Source organism: Zeus faber (assembly GCF_960531495.2).
Source record: "Zeus faber genome assembly, chromosome: 10".
NCBI classification, from domain to species: domain Eukaryota; kingdom Metazoa; phylum Chordata; class Actinopteri; order Zeiformes; family Zeidae; genus Zeus; species Zeus faber.
Window position 1 is genome coordinate 9,542,167 of NC_137199.1, and position 13,093 is coordinate 9,555,259.

Here is a 13,093-nt window from a genome sequence, read left to right on the forward strand (position 1 = left end):
TTTGGATCGGACTCCGTGCTTACACACACCGCCCTCCTGCTTCTCCCGGGCGGAATGCAATCTCATTTTCTGTTTCATTTTTCCTCCCCTTAACTTAAAAGTTATGAAACGGGGAGTCAAAATACAACTTGGAAGGTGCGCGCAAGTGCGCGCGCCCTGTGCGCCCCGGCATCGCGTGTGTGCGTGTGTGTGTGTGTGTGTGTGGTGGTCTGCAGGGTCCGTGCATGCATGGGGTGGGGGGGGTGCAGGGGTGAGGGGTCATTTACACCATTCTCCCAACATCGGCCAAGTGACATGACTGTTAACTCAGTGCTCTGCATCTGCACAACGGCTGACTAATCCCATTTTGATCCAATAAGTGTGTGTGCGCGCGCGCAGGAGAGAGAGAGAGAGAGGGAGAGAGAGAGAGAGAGAGAGAGAGAGAGGGAGGAACTGTTCGTAAAAAAAGAAATCAAAATCAAAATGTACTTTAATCACATCTGTGTGTTCGCAGACACATACATCCCCCGCACAAAGGAAAGAACATTTAAAAAGAAAAAGTTGAAGGAAAAAATATATATTTAATTATCATTATTCTTTTTTTTTAACAAATTAAAATCGAGGGAGGGAGGGAGGGAGGGAGGATTGATCCGCGTCTGTTCAAATATTTTCTCCCTTTTTTTTCCTCCCCCCTTTTCTTTCCTCGGAGGGAGGTTTTGCCTTCACCTCTCCTGCGTCGCAGCCCCCTTCTCTCCCATCCGCACGAGAGAGAGAGAGAGAGAGAGAGAGAGAGAGAGAGAGAGAGAGAGAGAGAGAGAAATAAAAAAAAAAAAGAAAAAGAAAAACGAGGAGCTTTCCACGCAGGAGGAACCCCGTGCCGTGCATTTGCGCTGCAGGAGTGGAGATCTCCACACCATAACCTACACCTCCACGCCGGAGCGATGGTCCCTCTCCTTCGGGTGTTTTTCCTGCAGACGTGCTGCCACCGCCGCTACTACCGCCGTGGAGATTTCCTGGGGCTGCGGGGGGGTTGGATCTGTCAGGATCTGGTGGAGGAACGGCGGCGCGGTCTGAGGCGCACGCATTTCTTTTAACTTTTATCCCCGTGGAAGTGGACTCGGGGGGAGCGGGGAGGGAGCGAGACTCGGAGGAAACCGCCTCAACTTTCTAGCGTGAAAGAAGAAAAAACAAAAAAAAAAAAAACAAAAAGAAAGGGAAGAAAGAAATAAAAAGCTCGGATTGCATTTTTCACCCCCCCCCCCCCCCTCCACCCCCACCCACCCCCACTCCCTTCAAAACATCTCGGAGGTGATGTCATCGTGCTGTGTGGTGTCGGGGTGCGGGGAGGAGGTGGTCCGCCGCAGCAGCAGCAGGCGGACGACCAGCGGCTGAGGGACGAGCCGCCGGGGCCAGTGCGGGAAAATCAGGTGCGGAGCGCGGCCGTCGTTTCCTCTCGCCGGCGCGTCGCAGGGTTGCCGATCCATCCCTCTCCAACCACCACCACCACCCTCCTCCTCCTCCTCCTCCTCCTCCCCATCCCTCATCCCTCCCTCCCTCCCGACTCACCCACCCCCCCACCCCTCCCCTGCCTCTCTCATTCAACTCTCTTCCACCGTGCACCCCCGATCGGAGCTGATCTGGGACCGCTCCCGGGGCTCCCGTCACACTTCGCCGCAGCCATGGCCGGGGCCACCCTGCAGCAGGACCCCGCACCGCCCGCCGCGGATCCCCCGTCTCCAGGTCAGCCCGCCCGGGTAGCCCGGCTCCAGCAGGACCCGACACTGCCTTGTGGGGTCTAGAACCCTGCGCACGGACTTAACGCATCCACCCTCTCGTCCCCCCCCGCCCCCCCCCCCCTGGAAACTCAACCTCTCGGAGCACCTCGCTTTGGAGACGCCGAATTGGGATTACGCACACGACGCGTCCGGGCGCAGGTCCGAATCCGAACTTCATTCCAAAGGGAGGCCACGGGAGTCAATTGGAGTTCGCGGTCTGCGTGTGTGTGTGTGTGTGTGTGTGTGGGTGTGGGAGTGTGTGCGTGTGCGCGCGCGCGTGTATGTGTGCGTGTGTGTGTGTCTGTGTGAATTGCGGTCACGCTTTTCACCTGTTCCACGGGCAGGGGTCCCCGTCCGGGGCCATAACCCTTCTCAGTGCGCTCATCCGCCTCTCCGGTCCTCGCCAGCGCTCCGGACAGAGGTTGCCCCGCGGTCACGGTGGCACGGCCACCCCGCCCCGCCTGACACCTAACCCTCATGCCTGGGGAACCGGGGCGCGCCGCCGCCGATGCCAACGGGAGTGCCCGCTGACCCTTTGACTCGGACCCCATTGGATTCTCGGACTGGCTCGCTGACCCCGGGCCGAGCTCCGTAGTGGAGGAGGGGGAAGCGATGTGGTCCCTTCTCTCCATGCTGGCTGTCTTGTAAGTCATCTCTCGAAACTTAGATCACCGGCTTAGTGTAAGACAAGGGGTTCTCAACCTGTGGTCCGGGACCCCCACCCCCCTCCTCCCCCCTTCCCTGGGGAGTCCTTTAAGAGGTTTCAGGGGGGTTTCCGGAAATGATCATATTTCAAGCTTAGCGAATGTGCAATTGACTGTTTTGATCATAGTTTCACTTATCTCTGTGTAACTAGAGTATCTACACACTTTAGACAGGTATTGAAGTTTGGACTAAATCCTATCTAAGAATAAAAAATCTTTGCAAATTGGGGTCCGAGAGACAAAATCATGACACGTCGGGTTCCCAGCCTAATGTGCAAATGAAGTTGAGGGTCCTTGATATGAAAAAGGTTGAGAATCACATCAAACTTTCTTCCGGGCTGATCGGGAAGATGGGGAGGAAGGTTGTTGTGCCAAACCATTACGTCACTCCTCATCAGTCCCCATAGAAAACATGCCGTGCAAGGTCCTGTTTTGATTGGCTGACAGTTCAGGGTCACTAGGTCAGAGTCAGGGACATGTTACTCATAAAAGCTGCCATAAACATCTCCATCACCACACGCACGTACTTCTGGGGATGGCCAGACCGTCTCGGAGAAAGCCAAGAAAAGGTTTTTTTCCCCCCCGCCAAAATATTTCAGAAGTTGAGTCAAACGACATTGGCTTTATCATCTTGTGGATAGGAAAATGATAGTGCCAAGTCCAAAATTTAGGGGAGGATACAGACTCGGGGGGCTCGAGTTTGCCCATTTGAGGTGTGTCCTGTTTAAAGCCAAGAGATTTATTTTTCTTTCTTTGTGCCGGCCGGCTGCACTTCTCCCAGATGGCAGTCATCTCCAGATACTTCTCATTCCTCACCCAACCTGGAAGGGGTGTGTGCCGCTGGTGTCTGCCTGCCTGTCCGTCCCTCTATCACTCTCTCTCTCTCTCTCTCCACCGACCTAACTACTTACATCTGTCTCTCTGTCTTGCTGATACCCCCCCCCCCAATACATTCTCAGATAAAACTATGAATTAATAATTGATGAATGACGGCGCCCCTGGTGAAGATCCGAGGAGATTGGAAGGACTGACTGTTTAGTCTACAGGTCTTAGTTGAGGTCTTTGAGAGCCAATTAGCTCCCCGCATTCATTTCCTTCGTGCTTATCTGTATTACCGCAGCCGCCTCGCTCCGCGGAAGACTCCAGTTTCTGCTCGCAAAACACGCCGTTTCGACAAACCGGAGCGCTCCGAGTCCTCGGAGCCAGCGAGCGCTGCCAAGGGCCCCGGGTTTCTCTGCACGGGATCCTGTTATTGCCCCTCGATCCCCGCGGCCGCACCACATGAGAAAGCACTCTCTTGCTGCCGAAGCCGCAGCTGCATGTCGAGACCCACCACTTCTGTGGCCATGGCGTAAGGGCAGGGCCCATTACCATGTCCCCCCACCCCCTGCAACCGCACGACTGTCGATGCCGCTACGCCCGGTAGCCTAACCGCTACGCCCAGGGTAGACTAACCCAACCGCTACGCTTCCAGGGGGACGCGACTCTGTACATTTGAAACTCGCGCTTGGACGCTGGGGCTTCAATCGCTCCAGCGTCGGCCGACCGCGCTAACCGCCCGTCGCACACTGTTAAAAACCGCCGCTCTTCCCGGGTCCCACCGGAAGGCGTGCGCGCGGGGGGGGGGGGGGGGGGGGTTGTAGCCTAACCGCGGCCTCCCCACGCTCAGACCTGCAGGGACGCAGGTTCATGATGTCAGACCCCCCCCACCCTTGCTTACGTTGGCCGCCGGCCAAGGCGCACCGGGCTTCCCCTCTTTCCCCATAACTCCTTCTGTCTCCTTCTCCCGCACCCCGACTTCGCGCACAACGGCGGCGGCGGCGGCAGCACTCTCTTATTCTCTCGTTTTATCACCCCCACCACCCCCCCACCCACCTCGACCGCGCCGAAACCCACCACCGCTCCCTCCACCTCCTTCCCCGCCCTCCTTCTCTCCCTCTCCGTCTCCTCTCTCTCCCTCTCCCGTTTCTCCCCGCCGCGGCTGGCACGGAGCAGAGTGTCTGTGGTTTGGGAGAGAGCAGGAGAGCGCCAGAGCCCGGGCACTTTCCCTCGCAGCGTCCTCGGCAGCCGTGTTTTAACAGCTGAGAGTCCTCACCGCGGCACAGGGCGCTCGGGCCTTTTCAGCTGCGCAGGCAGATTGCTCGGGGCCAACGCACCGCCGCTGCCGCGTTGCCCTGGGTGTCTGCATCTATTAGCAAAACCCAGGGGCCGATACACCGGCTAGGGGAAAACAGAGGGGGGGAGGGGGGGGGGGGGGACCTGTGAACCCTAGCGCCGAGCCCGGAGGCGATGTGTGTGTCCGTCTGTGTGAGTCAAGCAGCAGTGACATGTGTTAGGATGTGCATGAGTGGAGCCCCCCTTCCTCTTTCTCGACCGTTATTTATCTTTTTGTCTACTTTTCATGCCAGACTTCGCTCTCTGGCCGTAGCGCCGCACCGGGCTCGCATTCTGTCTCTCAGCGCACATCTGTCCCCACTCCTCGCTGGTGAAAGGCTCGAGAGAGAGAGAGAGAGAGAGAGAGAGAGAGAGAGAGAGAGAGAGAGAGAGAGATGCTCCCCCAACCCTCCAGCAGCCCAGTCCTCCTCCTTCTTCTTCTTCGCCCTTCCATTTCCATCCCGCCTCCCCAGTGTGCGTCTCGCCATTTCCTTTTGTACCCGTCTCTACCTGCACTCCCTTTTTCCTCACCTGTTTATCCTCGACGTGATCCCCCTCTCTCTCCCACTCCCCCTCTCTATACCATACACGCAGCTCTCTTGCTACCATTCTCTCCTTCTTGCTATCGCCCTCTCTCTCAGCACTGCATACGTCTTTGCTTTGGCCCAGCTGTCAGCTGCCTGGTTCTCCTGTACACACACACACACGTGTACACACATACACACACACACACACACATCTGTGTGTACGTGTGTGTATTGCCCGTGACAGTGTGGAGGAGTTGCCCAGCTAACCCCAAACATCAAGGCATATGGGAGGCAGGGAACGATAGCAGCAAGGTAGAGTTGAGTGAGAGAGAGAACGATAAGGAAGATGTGAAATATGGAGGACAAGAAGTGAGGGGAAAGAGGAGAGAGAGCAATAGAGGGAGAGAGAGGGAGAGAGAGGGAGAGAGAAAGAGAGAGAGGTGGCATGCAGTGACGTAACTAAAAAGATGAGGTGTGGAGAGACAAAACTCATCGCGCTGCTTTCGCAGCCCACACACACACGTGCACACACGCACTCACACACACACACACACACACACATTTAGTCACAAGCCTCATTATGTGTTCTGGACGTCGGGACGATCCCCGTCCTACGCGGTTCAAGGACGGTCCAACGCAGGTTTTGAGGTGTCGGCAACCCGACTCCCCCGCCCCAAGCTGTAAATAACATTCAAAATGTTTCAAGGTCATGGTCTGAAAAGTAAATTCCGCGATAAACCGGCGAGGAATCCCATCTCCGCCGGAGCCGCCTCTCCCCTCATCGTAAAGCCCCCCGAAATTGCCCAGGGACAGATCAGCGGCAACATTTTTCGTTTTTACACGCGCGATTTATGCCGCCAAATCTACCCCCCAAGCGCTCATCATTGGAGCCGCCTCCCGGCGCACAGGCAGCGCGTCTCGCCCCCTCTCTCCCCGGAATCCACGACAGGGAGGAACGCGCACCTGCAGTCCGGCCCCAGCTGTCCACATATCCAGGGCGGCCAAGCGGGCCGGCCCTCGGTCCCTCAGATGTCCGGACCAAAAACATGCTCTAGCCGTCTCGGCATGTTGCGCCCCCCCCCCCCACACCCCACCCCACCCCACCCCACCCCACCCCACCCCGAGGTCATTTGGCGGCCAGATTTCAGTGTGGCAAATAGTCGCGGGCGGGTCAGAAAGTAGGTTGGTCTTTTTTTGTTTTTTTTTTGCGCGGAGATAGCGTGACTGTAAATATGGCCGCACATCGCAGGCGGCGCGGGAGATCCCGAGAAGATGTTTCCGCGGAAAGAGTTAGAGCGGCGAGGGGATGAATGCCAGGGCCACGCCAGACACTCTGCAACTCAACTTGTTTGAGCTGAACATTTCTGACAATCCCCCCCCCCCCCTTTTTTTTTTCTTTCCTCACTACATTTTTCCAGATGTGTCCAGATGTTGCTGGTGATGTGCAATCCATTACAGGTGAGTGTCGGGGGGGGGGCGGGGGGGCAGCGAAGGGCAGCGAAAGGGAGCAGCTGCAAGTTACTGTGTCAGGATCGGAAATACTTGCAGCTTTCTCAGACCTTGTTCACGCCCGGCTCTTTGTGCCCCTGTCCATGTGTGTGCGTGTTTGCGTGTGTTTGTGCACGTGTGTGTGTGTGTGTGTGTGTGTGTGTGTGTGTGTGTGTGTGTGTGTGTGCGCGCGTGCGTGCGCGTGCGTAAACCCCGACAGCAGGTGTTCGGTGTGGATGGGGTGAACTTCAGCGTGCATGTGGAGAACCAGACGCAGGTGCGGGACACCATGAGCCGGCGGCATCACCGCGTCTACCAGCTGTACAGCCGCACCAGCGGCAAGCACGTCCAGGTCCTGGGCCGCCGCATCAGCGCCCGCGGAGAAGACGGAGACAAATATGGTAAGACAGATAGATGCGTGGTCGTAAAAACACTGGAACGGCACGCAGGCACGCACGCACGCAGGCAGGCACACACACACACACACACGTGTTGGTTTAGACAAATGTACTCAAAAAATAAAATTACGTTTAGTTGCTTACACAACACGGACTGGTCCTCACAAGTATAGCAGTACAAACACACATGAACACACAGAAACACACATACAAACACACACAAAAACAACCATAAAACTTGAAAGTATACACACTTTCTTGCATTAAGCAACACCGAATACAAGTATGTACAGGTTACACACACACACACACACACACACACACACACACACACACACACACACACGTGTTGGTTAAGAGAAATGAACCCCAAAAATGAAATACATTTTGGTTGCTTACATAACACAGACTGGTCCTCACAAGCAATACAAACACACATGAACACACACTAACACACACACACACACACACAAAAACAACCATAAAACTTGAACGTATACAGATATTCTTATATTAAGTAACACCGAATACAAGTGTGTACAGGTTACACACAGACACACACAGACACACACACACACACACACACACACACACCCGGGCTTTGGGAGAAGGGCAGTGGAGCTTGTCTTGGGAGTACAAAGACCTCATCGACTGGCTGCTGACTCAATGATTCACAGGAGAGCACAGGGAGTGATAGTGTTTGTGAGAGAAAGAGATGGAGAGATGGGGGGCATAGGGGGGAGAAGAGAAAGAAAGAGAGAAAGCGAGAAAGAAAGGAGTGTTTAAGAAAGAGGCCCGGAAGGTAAAGTGTCGGCCAGAGTGTTGGAGACTCATCTCCTCCATTGATCCGTGCATCGATTTCTCCGTCCTCCCCGTTGTCTCCTCTGGATTTAAAACAGCAAAAGCTTCTTCCACCTCCTCTCCCTCCCTCCCTCCCTCTCTCTCTTTTCCTTCCTCCATCCATCCATCCCTCCCCCTCCTCCGTCTGTAATGACAGCGCCGCCGCTCCAATGCCAGTGAGAATCAATGGGCAAGAAGAAAGAAATTGCTTGATATTCCTCGACAGGACACGACGGCAGCTCTGGTTACACCTTCCCCCGGCTTCACCCTTGTTTGTTTTCTCCACCTTTTCCTCATCACAAGTCTGTCAATTGAACGGAGCGCAGGCAGGACTCTCACGAGATGAACCGGCCGCCGGAACGCCGAGAAAACCGAAACGACGGAAATAAGAAAAATAGGAATAAAAACAGGGGTGGGAATTGAGAGGTGTACACAAGAAGCAGAGGAGTAAAAAAAAAAAAAGAAGGAGGGTCGGGGGCGAGATAGAGAGGGAGCGGGAGGGCGGGAGGGAGGGCGGGCGGGCGGGGGTATTGATTTCGCTTTGACCCCTTTGTTGACCGAGGTCATGTCGGAACCATTTTCGGGGATTTCTTTTTAAACAGGCGCGAGCCCTCTCTTCAGGGGAGGCGTTAGTTATTAAAGCGGCTCGAAAGCCAGTCACAAACACGTCGCTCGGGGGCGCTGAGAGTCGTCTTTTTAAGGCGTCGTAGCGTGAGGAATACACAAAAAAAAAAAAAACAAACAAACAAAAAAAAAAAACAACGCCTCCTCTTTGGCGTCGTTTTGATCGCGTCCGTTTTAAATTTTTTTTTTTCTTTTTCTCTCTCTTTTTTCCAACTTGGTGGGATGGGGTTAATTCATTATTCATTATAACGATCCCTTGAATTACTCTTACTAATTATTTGACTATTGACCAAACGCACAAACATACACACTGTGTATAACACACTGCCTGAACCCACTCGTCTAGATGAGATGTTTTGATGGAAGTATTAAAACAGTTACGTTGGACACACCTTATAATAGAAGAACTGCCTCGCAGACTGTCTTCCCTCAGGCCACCATGCTCCTTGGAGCCGAGTGTGTTATCTACTTTATGAGGCCCATTTGTGGTAAGGTCTCTTATAACTGTGTGTGTGTGTGTGTGTGTGTGTGTGTGTGTGTGTGTGTGTGTGTGTGTGTGTGTGTGTGTGTGTGTGTGTGTGTGTGTGTGTGTGTGTGTGTGTGCGTGTGCGTGCGTGTAAGAGAGAGAGAGCGAGGCCAGGCTTATCTGACAACCATCTGTCCGGCCTGACATTTACATCTGTCACTGATTTATCGCCACGTTTAACAGGACGCGTGATCCCCGAAGCCGCGCTCCGGCGCGAGCGGCCGCGGCTTCTCGGAGAGTCGAACCCGATCCCCCGCTGGTTAAACGGGCCCCGCGCCGTGGGGAGCCCGACTGACCCCGCCGGGGGGCCCCGTCCGGCTTGTTTTGTCTTCGCTTGAACCGCCATCGGCGTTCCCCGCGGCTGCGAGAGCGTCGCTGGGTCCTCGCTCGTCCGCCGCCTCGTTGTTGTTGTTGTTGCAAGGGTTCCATTACGCGGGACCAGGGGATCGCCAGCGCCAAGCCAGCGCTGAGGCCCCGTCCTTCCCAGCAAAGACGGGGAGGAGACTCAGGGAGCCGTCCTAATTTTCTATCCGACTCTGGCGATGCTCTGGTCGTTGTGTTTTACGTCAAACCCCCTCTAATGTCTGTCTGTATCTCTGTCCGTCCCTTCACAAGCCCAGCTCGTAGTGGAGGCCGATACCTTTGGCAGCCAGGTGAGAATTCGGGGCAAAGAGACCAACTTCTACCTGTGCATGAACCGCCGAGGCAAGCTGGTGGGAAAGGTGAGGCCTCCGTCGGCACAACGCAAGCGCGCCCGTTGCGCTCCCCTTCTCGGCGTCCTGACCGGCCTTCTTTTTCTCCCCCTCTCTCCCCTCAGAAGGCCAGCAACCGCAGCGCCGACTGCGTCTTCGTGGAGAAGGTTCTGGAAAACCACTACACGGCCCTGATGTCGGCGCGCTACGCCGGCTGGTACGTGGGCTTCACCAAGCGGGGGCGTCCGCGTCGCGGCCCGCACACGCTCCCCAACCAGCAGGACGTCCACTTCATGAAGCGCTTCCCGCCGGGGGAGCAGCCCGACTTGACCACGCCCTTCCGCTTCACCACGGTCAGCAAGCGGAGCAAGAGGGTGCGAGCGACCGGGCCTCGCTAGCCGACTCCAGCGCCCCCCACCGCCCCCTTTTCCAAAGCCTTGACCTACGCCTGCTTAATGGCTAACCCGCTAGTTTTTTCTTTTTTTTTATTGATGAACCCTCGCTGAACATCTCCCTTTACTGGGAAAGCAAACATTTACCATCCTGGTGGAATTTGATGAATGATTTAAGGGGTGAAGTTTAACACATTGACAACTACTTCCAACGCCCAAACCGTTGGAAGGAACTCAAAGGGCCTGGAGAGCTTCCCTTCGTAGCCCAGAAATCTTGACGGGGCCCCCAATGGGCCGCTAAACCTAGTCCCTGGCTTGGGATTCCACAAAGGCCCCATCTCCGCGACCGCAAGAACCACACAGGGCCTGCATGGTTTATGTTCCGGACCAGCTATCTGACACTGTCCTGGACGGGTTTTACCACAACTGGACCGGACGGTACGGAGCGCGGGGGGGGGGGGGGGGGGGGAGTGGGAAAGTGGGGAAGTGGGGGAAGGCGAGGCTCAAAACGGGGAGCGGGCGCTTAGCCGACGAAGCCCCCATCCCCGCCCCCCTCCCCCCAAAAAGGGAACTTTGAACGCTTGAAAAGGAAAACGAAAAGAAGACAGGAAGAGGGCGGCACGGACTAAGGGATAGAATGTACGGGACACGTCGGACGGAACATTGGTGAAATGTCGCCCGCCGCCACGCGCTCGTTTCCGTCTCGCTGCTCAAATGATGGGAACCCGTGAGACTTTGGACGCACAGATGGAGGAATGAATGGATGGATGGATGGATGGATGGATGGTAAAATGCATGAATGAGGGAATGACTGAGTGAACGGCTCACTGACTAAATGCATGTGTGGAACAGGTGGTGGACACAAGACGTTATGTATGTGTATGTGTGCGTGCGTGTGTGTGTGCGTGCGTGCGTGTCAGTGTGCGCCTGCACCAAAAACCAGTAGTGAAGCTGGGACGATAAGGGACTGTGTATACGCCCCGGTAACCCTGGACCCGTGACAACTCACCAAAGGGACTGAAGCTTTAAAAAAAATATATATATTAAAAATAAAAAAAACGGAATGTATAAAACAAGAATTAAAAAAAAAAAAATTTTAAAAAGAGAGAAAACAATAAACAAGCTGCACCAAAACAAAGACGACAAGGAAAAATGCACCGAAACCAAAAGTCCTCGACTGAGAACCAAAGACGACCGGAGACTCGCCAACATGACTCCTCCCCCACGCCCCGCCTGCCCCTCCCCACCGCCCCCGCCGCCCCCTCCAGGACGCCAACACCCTGGGCTTATAGGTCCACAGGGTGAGGAGCCGCGGAGAGTGGGGAGGGGAGGGGAGGGGAGGGGAGGGTGCCTTCTCTCTCTCTCTCTCTTTTTTTTTTTTTTTTTTTTTCATTTAGGCGTCGCTATAGAAACAACCCAAGGGGGGTGATGTTCCCGTGTGATGCCATGGACACAGAATGCTGCTACCGGGGCATTCGCTGGATCACGCCAAACGTGCTCATACGTACACAAAAGGAGAAGGAAAATATTAAAGGGAACAATTTATAATAAAAACAAAAATTATATATATATATATAAATATATATATAAATATATATATATAAAAAAGAAGACAAAATCCTGAAATAAGCAATCTTACTATGACGGTTATTCTGATTGTTCTTGTTATGATAAAATTATTTCATTTATTTATTTCAGCTCTGTGTGCAGCAGTCTTTCTCGACCCCAGTAAACCTAACAGAAACATTCCGTCTGTGTCGGCCTCTCTGCGTAGCGCCCCACACACACACACACACACACACACACACACACACACACAGTGTTTTCCATCAGCAAGATATGGCGTTCGCAGGAGGAGGACAGATGGGTTTACAACAGGGATACAGCAACTGAAATATCACCTTTTCCAAAACAACACAAGAGCGGTTGGAATTTCTCTGTTGGTGTACTTTCATCGCAGGTCAGCGGCGGTGAGCGATGCTACGGTCTCCTTTAAAGCCCCCACCCCTAGAAAACGAATCTGCCTGGCCCGATATCAGACGGAAGGTCTTTCCACCCCGGCCATTGCAACTCTCCTCACCATTGTAAATAGATTGACGTTGGAAGGGTCATCGGCAAACTCCGAGGGGCGGTTTCGCAGGCTCGGTTTCATCTAAGTCAGGGCTTCACAAACCCTGCTGAAATTGATGCATAATTTAAAAAGGCCTTTCTGCGCGATCGGTTCTAGACTAGGACGTACTAGACTAAGGGGATGAAGGACTAGTCAGCACCTTCCATCTGTTCAACCTGGTTGACCTGGTGGCCACATCCATTAATCCAAAAATAAACCTGCCTCTGTGGCCAGCTTTAATTTAAGCCTTTACACCGAGATCAGCTCTAATCTTCCTTCTGGCCATCAACATTTTTCATTTTATTTTTTTTAACCAAGACAAGGTGGAAGTCTGAGACTAATTTCAACCATGACTGAGGAAGGCCATTTCAGTTAGTCCATAATTAAAAGTGGGATTTCGTCTAAAATCAGAGATAATCTGTGTCTGCGTAACTGCCCCATGAAATCCTTCCTTGGGCATGAAGCTATCGTCAAAAACGGCCGTTTGATGGTCCACTTCTAATACAACTTTGCATCGCAGGCAACATTTCACTCGTTCACTGGGGGCAAGATTTGGCCAAAAGGTTGCCTGTTGAGTGGCGGGGAAATCCGAGAGTTTCACTCTTTCCATTTACTTTTCTTTTTTTCTCCTTCGAAACAGAACGGTCAAAGGTTAGAACGGTGCGTGGGAGGCGGGGTCCATGCACCACTCCGATGCCTTTACTCTACTGCTACTCCTCCACTCATCTATGGCGGTGCCCCCCCCCCCCCACCCCCCACCCCCCCCCAGACCACCACCCTTGAAGGGGGGGGGGGGGGGTCATTGAAGAGACATCTTGGCCAAATGACCTGATCCCGTGGGCAGACACAAACAGCTGACTAAGGGGGGGAAAAAAAGAGAGGGG

General features: G+C 54.1%; 1 protein-coding gene across 4 annotated transcripts; it reads left to right on the forward strand.

Annotated features, from left to right (window-relative positions):
- Positions 1-792: 792 nt before the first annotated feature.
- fgf18a (fibroblast growth factor 18a) lies at positions 793-11,842 on the forward strand. Of its 4 annotated transcripts, none has more exons than XM_080008624.1 (5): positions 793-2,398; positions 6,558-6,597; positions 6,848-7,028; positions 9,631-9,737; positions 9,833-11,842. In XM_080008624.1, the coding sequence occupies exons 1-5, from the start codon at positions 2,367-2,369 to the stop codon at positions 10,103-10,105; spliced, it is 633 nt and encodes a 210-aa protein (XP_079864750.1). In that variant the 5' UTR covers positions 793-2,366; the 3' UTR covers positions 10,106-11,842. The 4 variants fall into 4 exon arrangements, with proteins under 4 accessions (XP_079864750.1, XP_079864751.1, XP_079864748.1 ...); XM_080008625.1 differs by having other exon boundaries at positions 9,836-11,842; XM_080008622.1 differs by having other exon boundaries at positions 9,636-9,737.
- Positions 11,843-13,093: the final 1,251 nt, after the last annotated feature.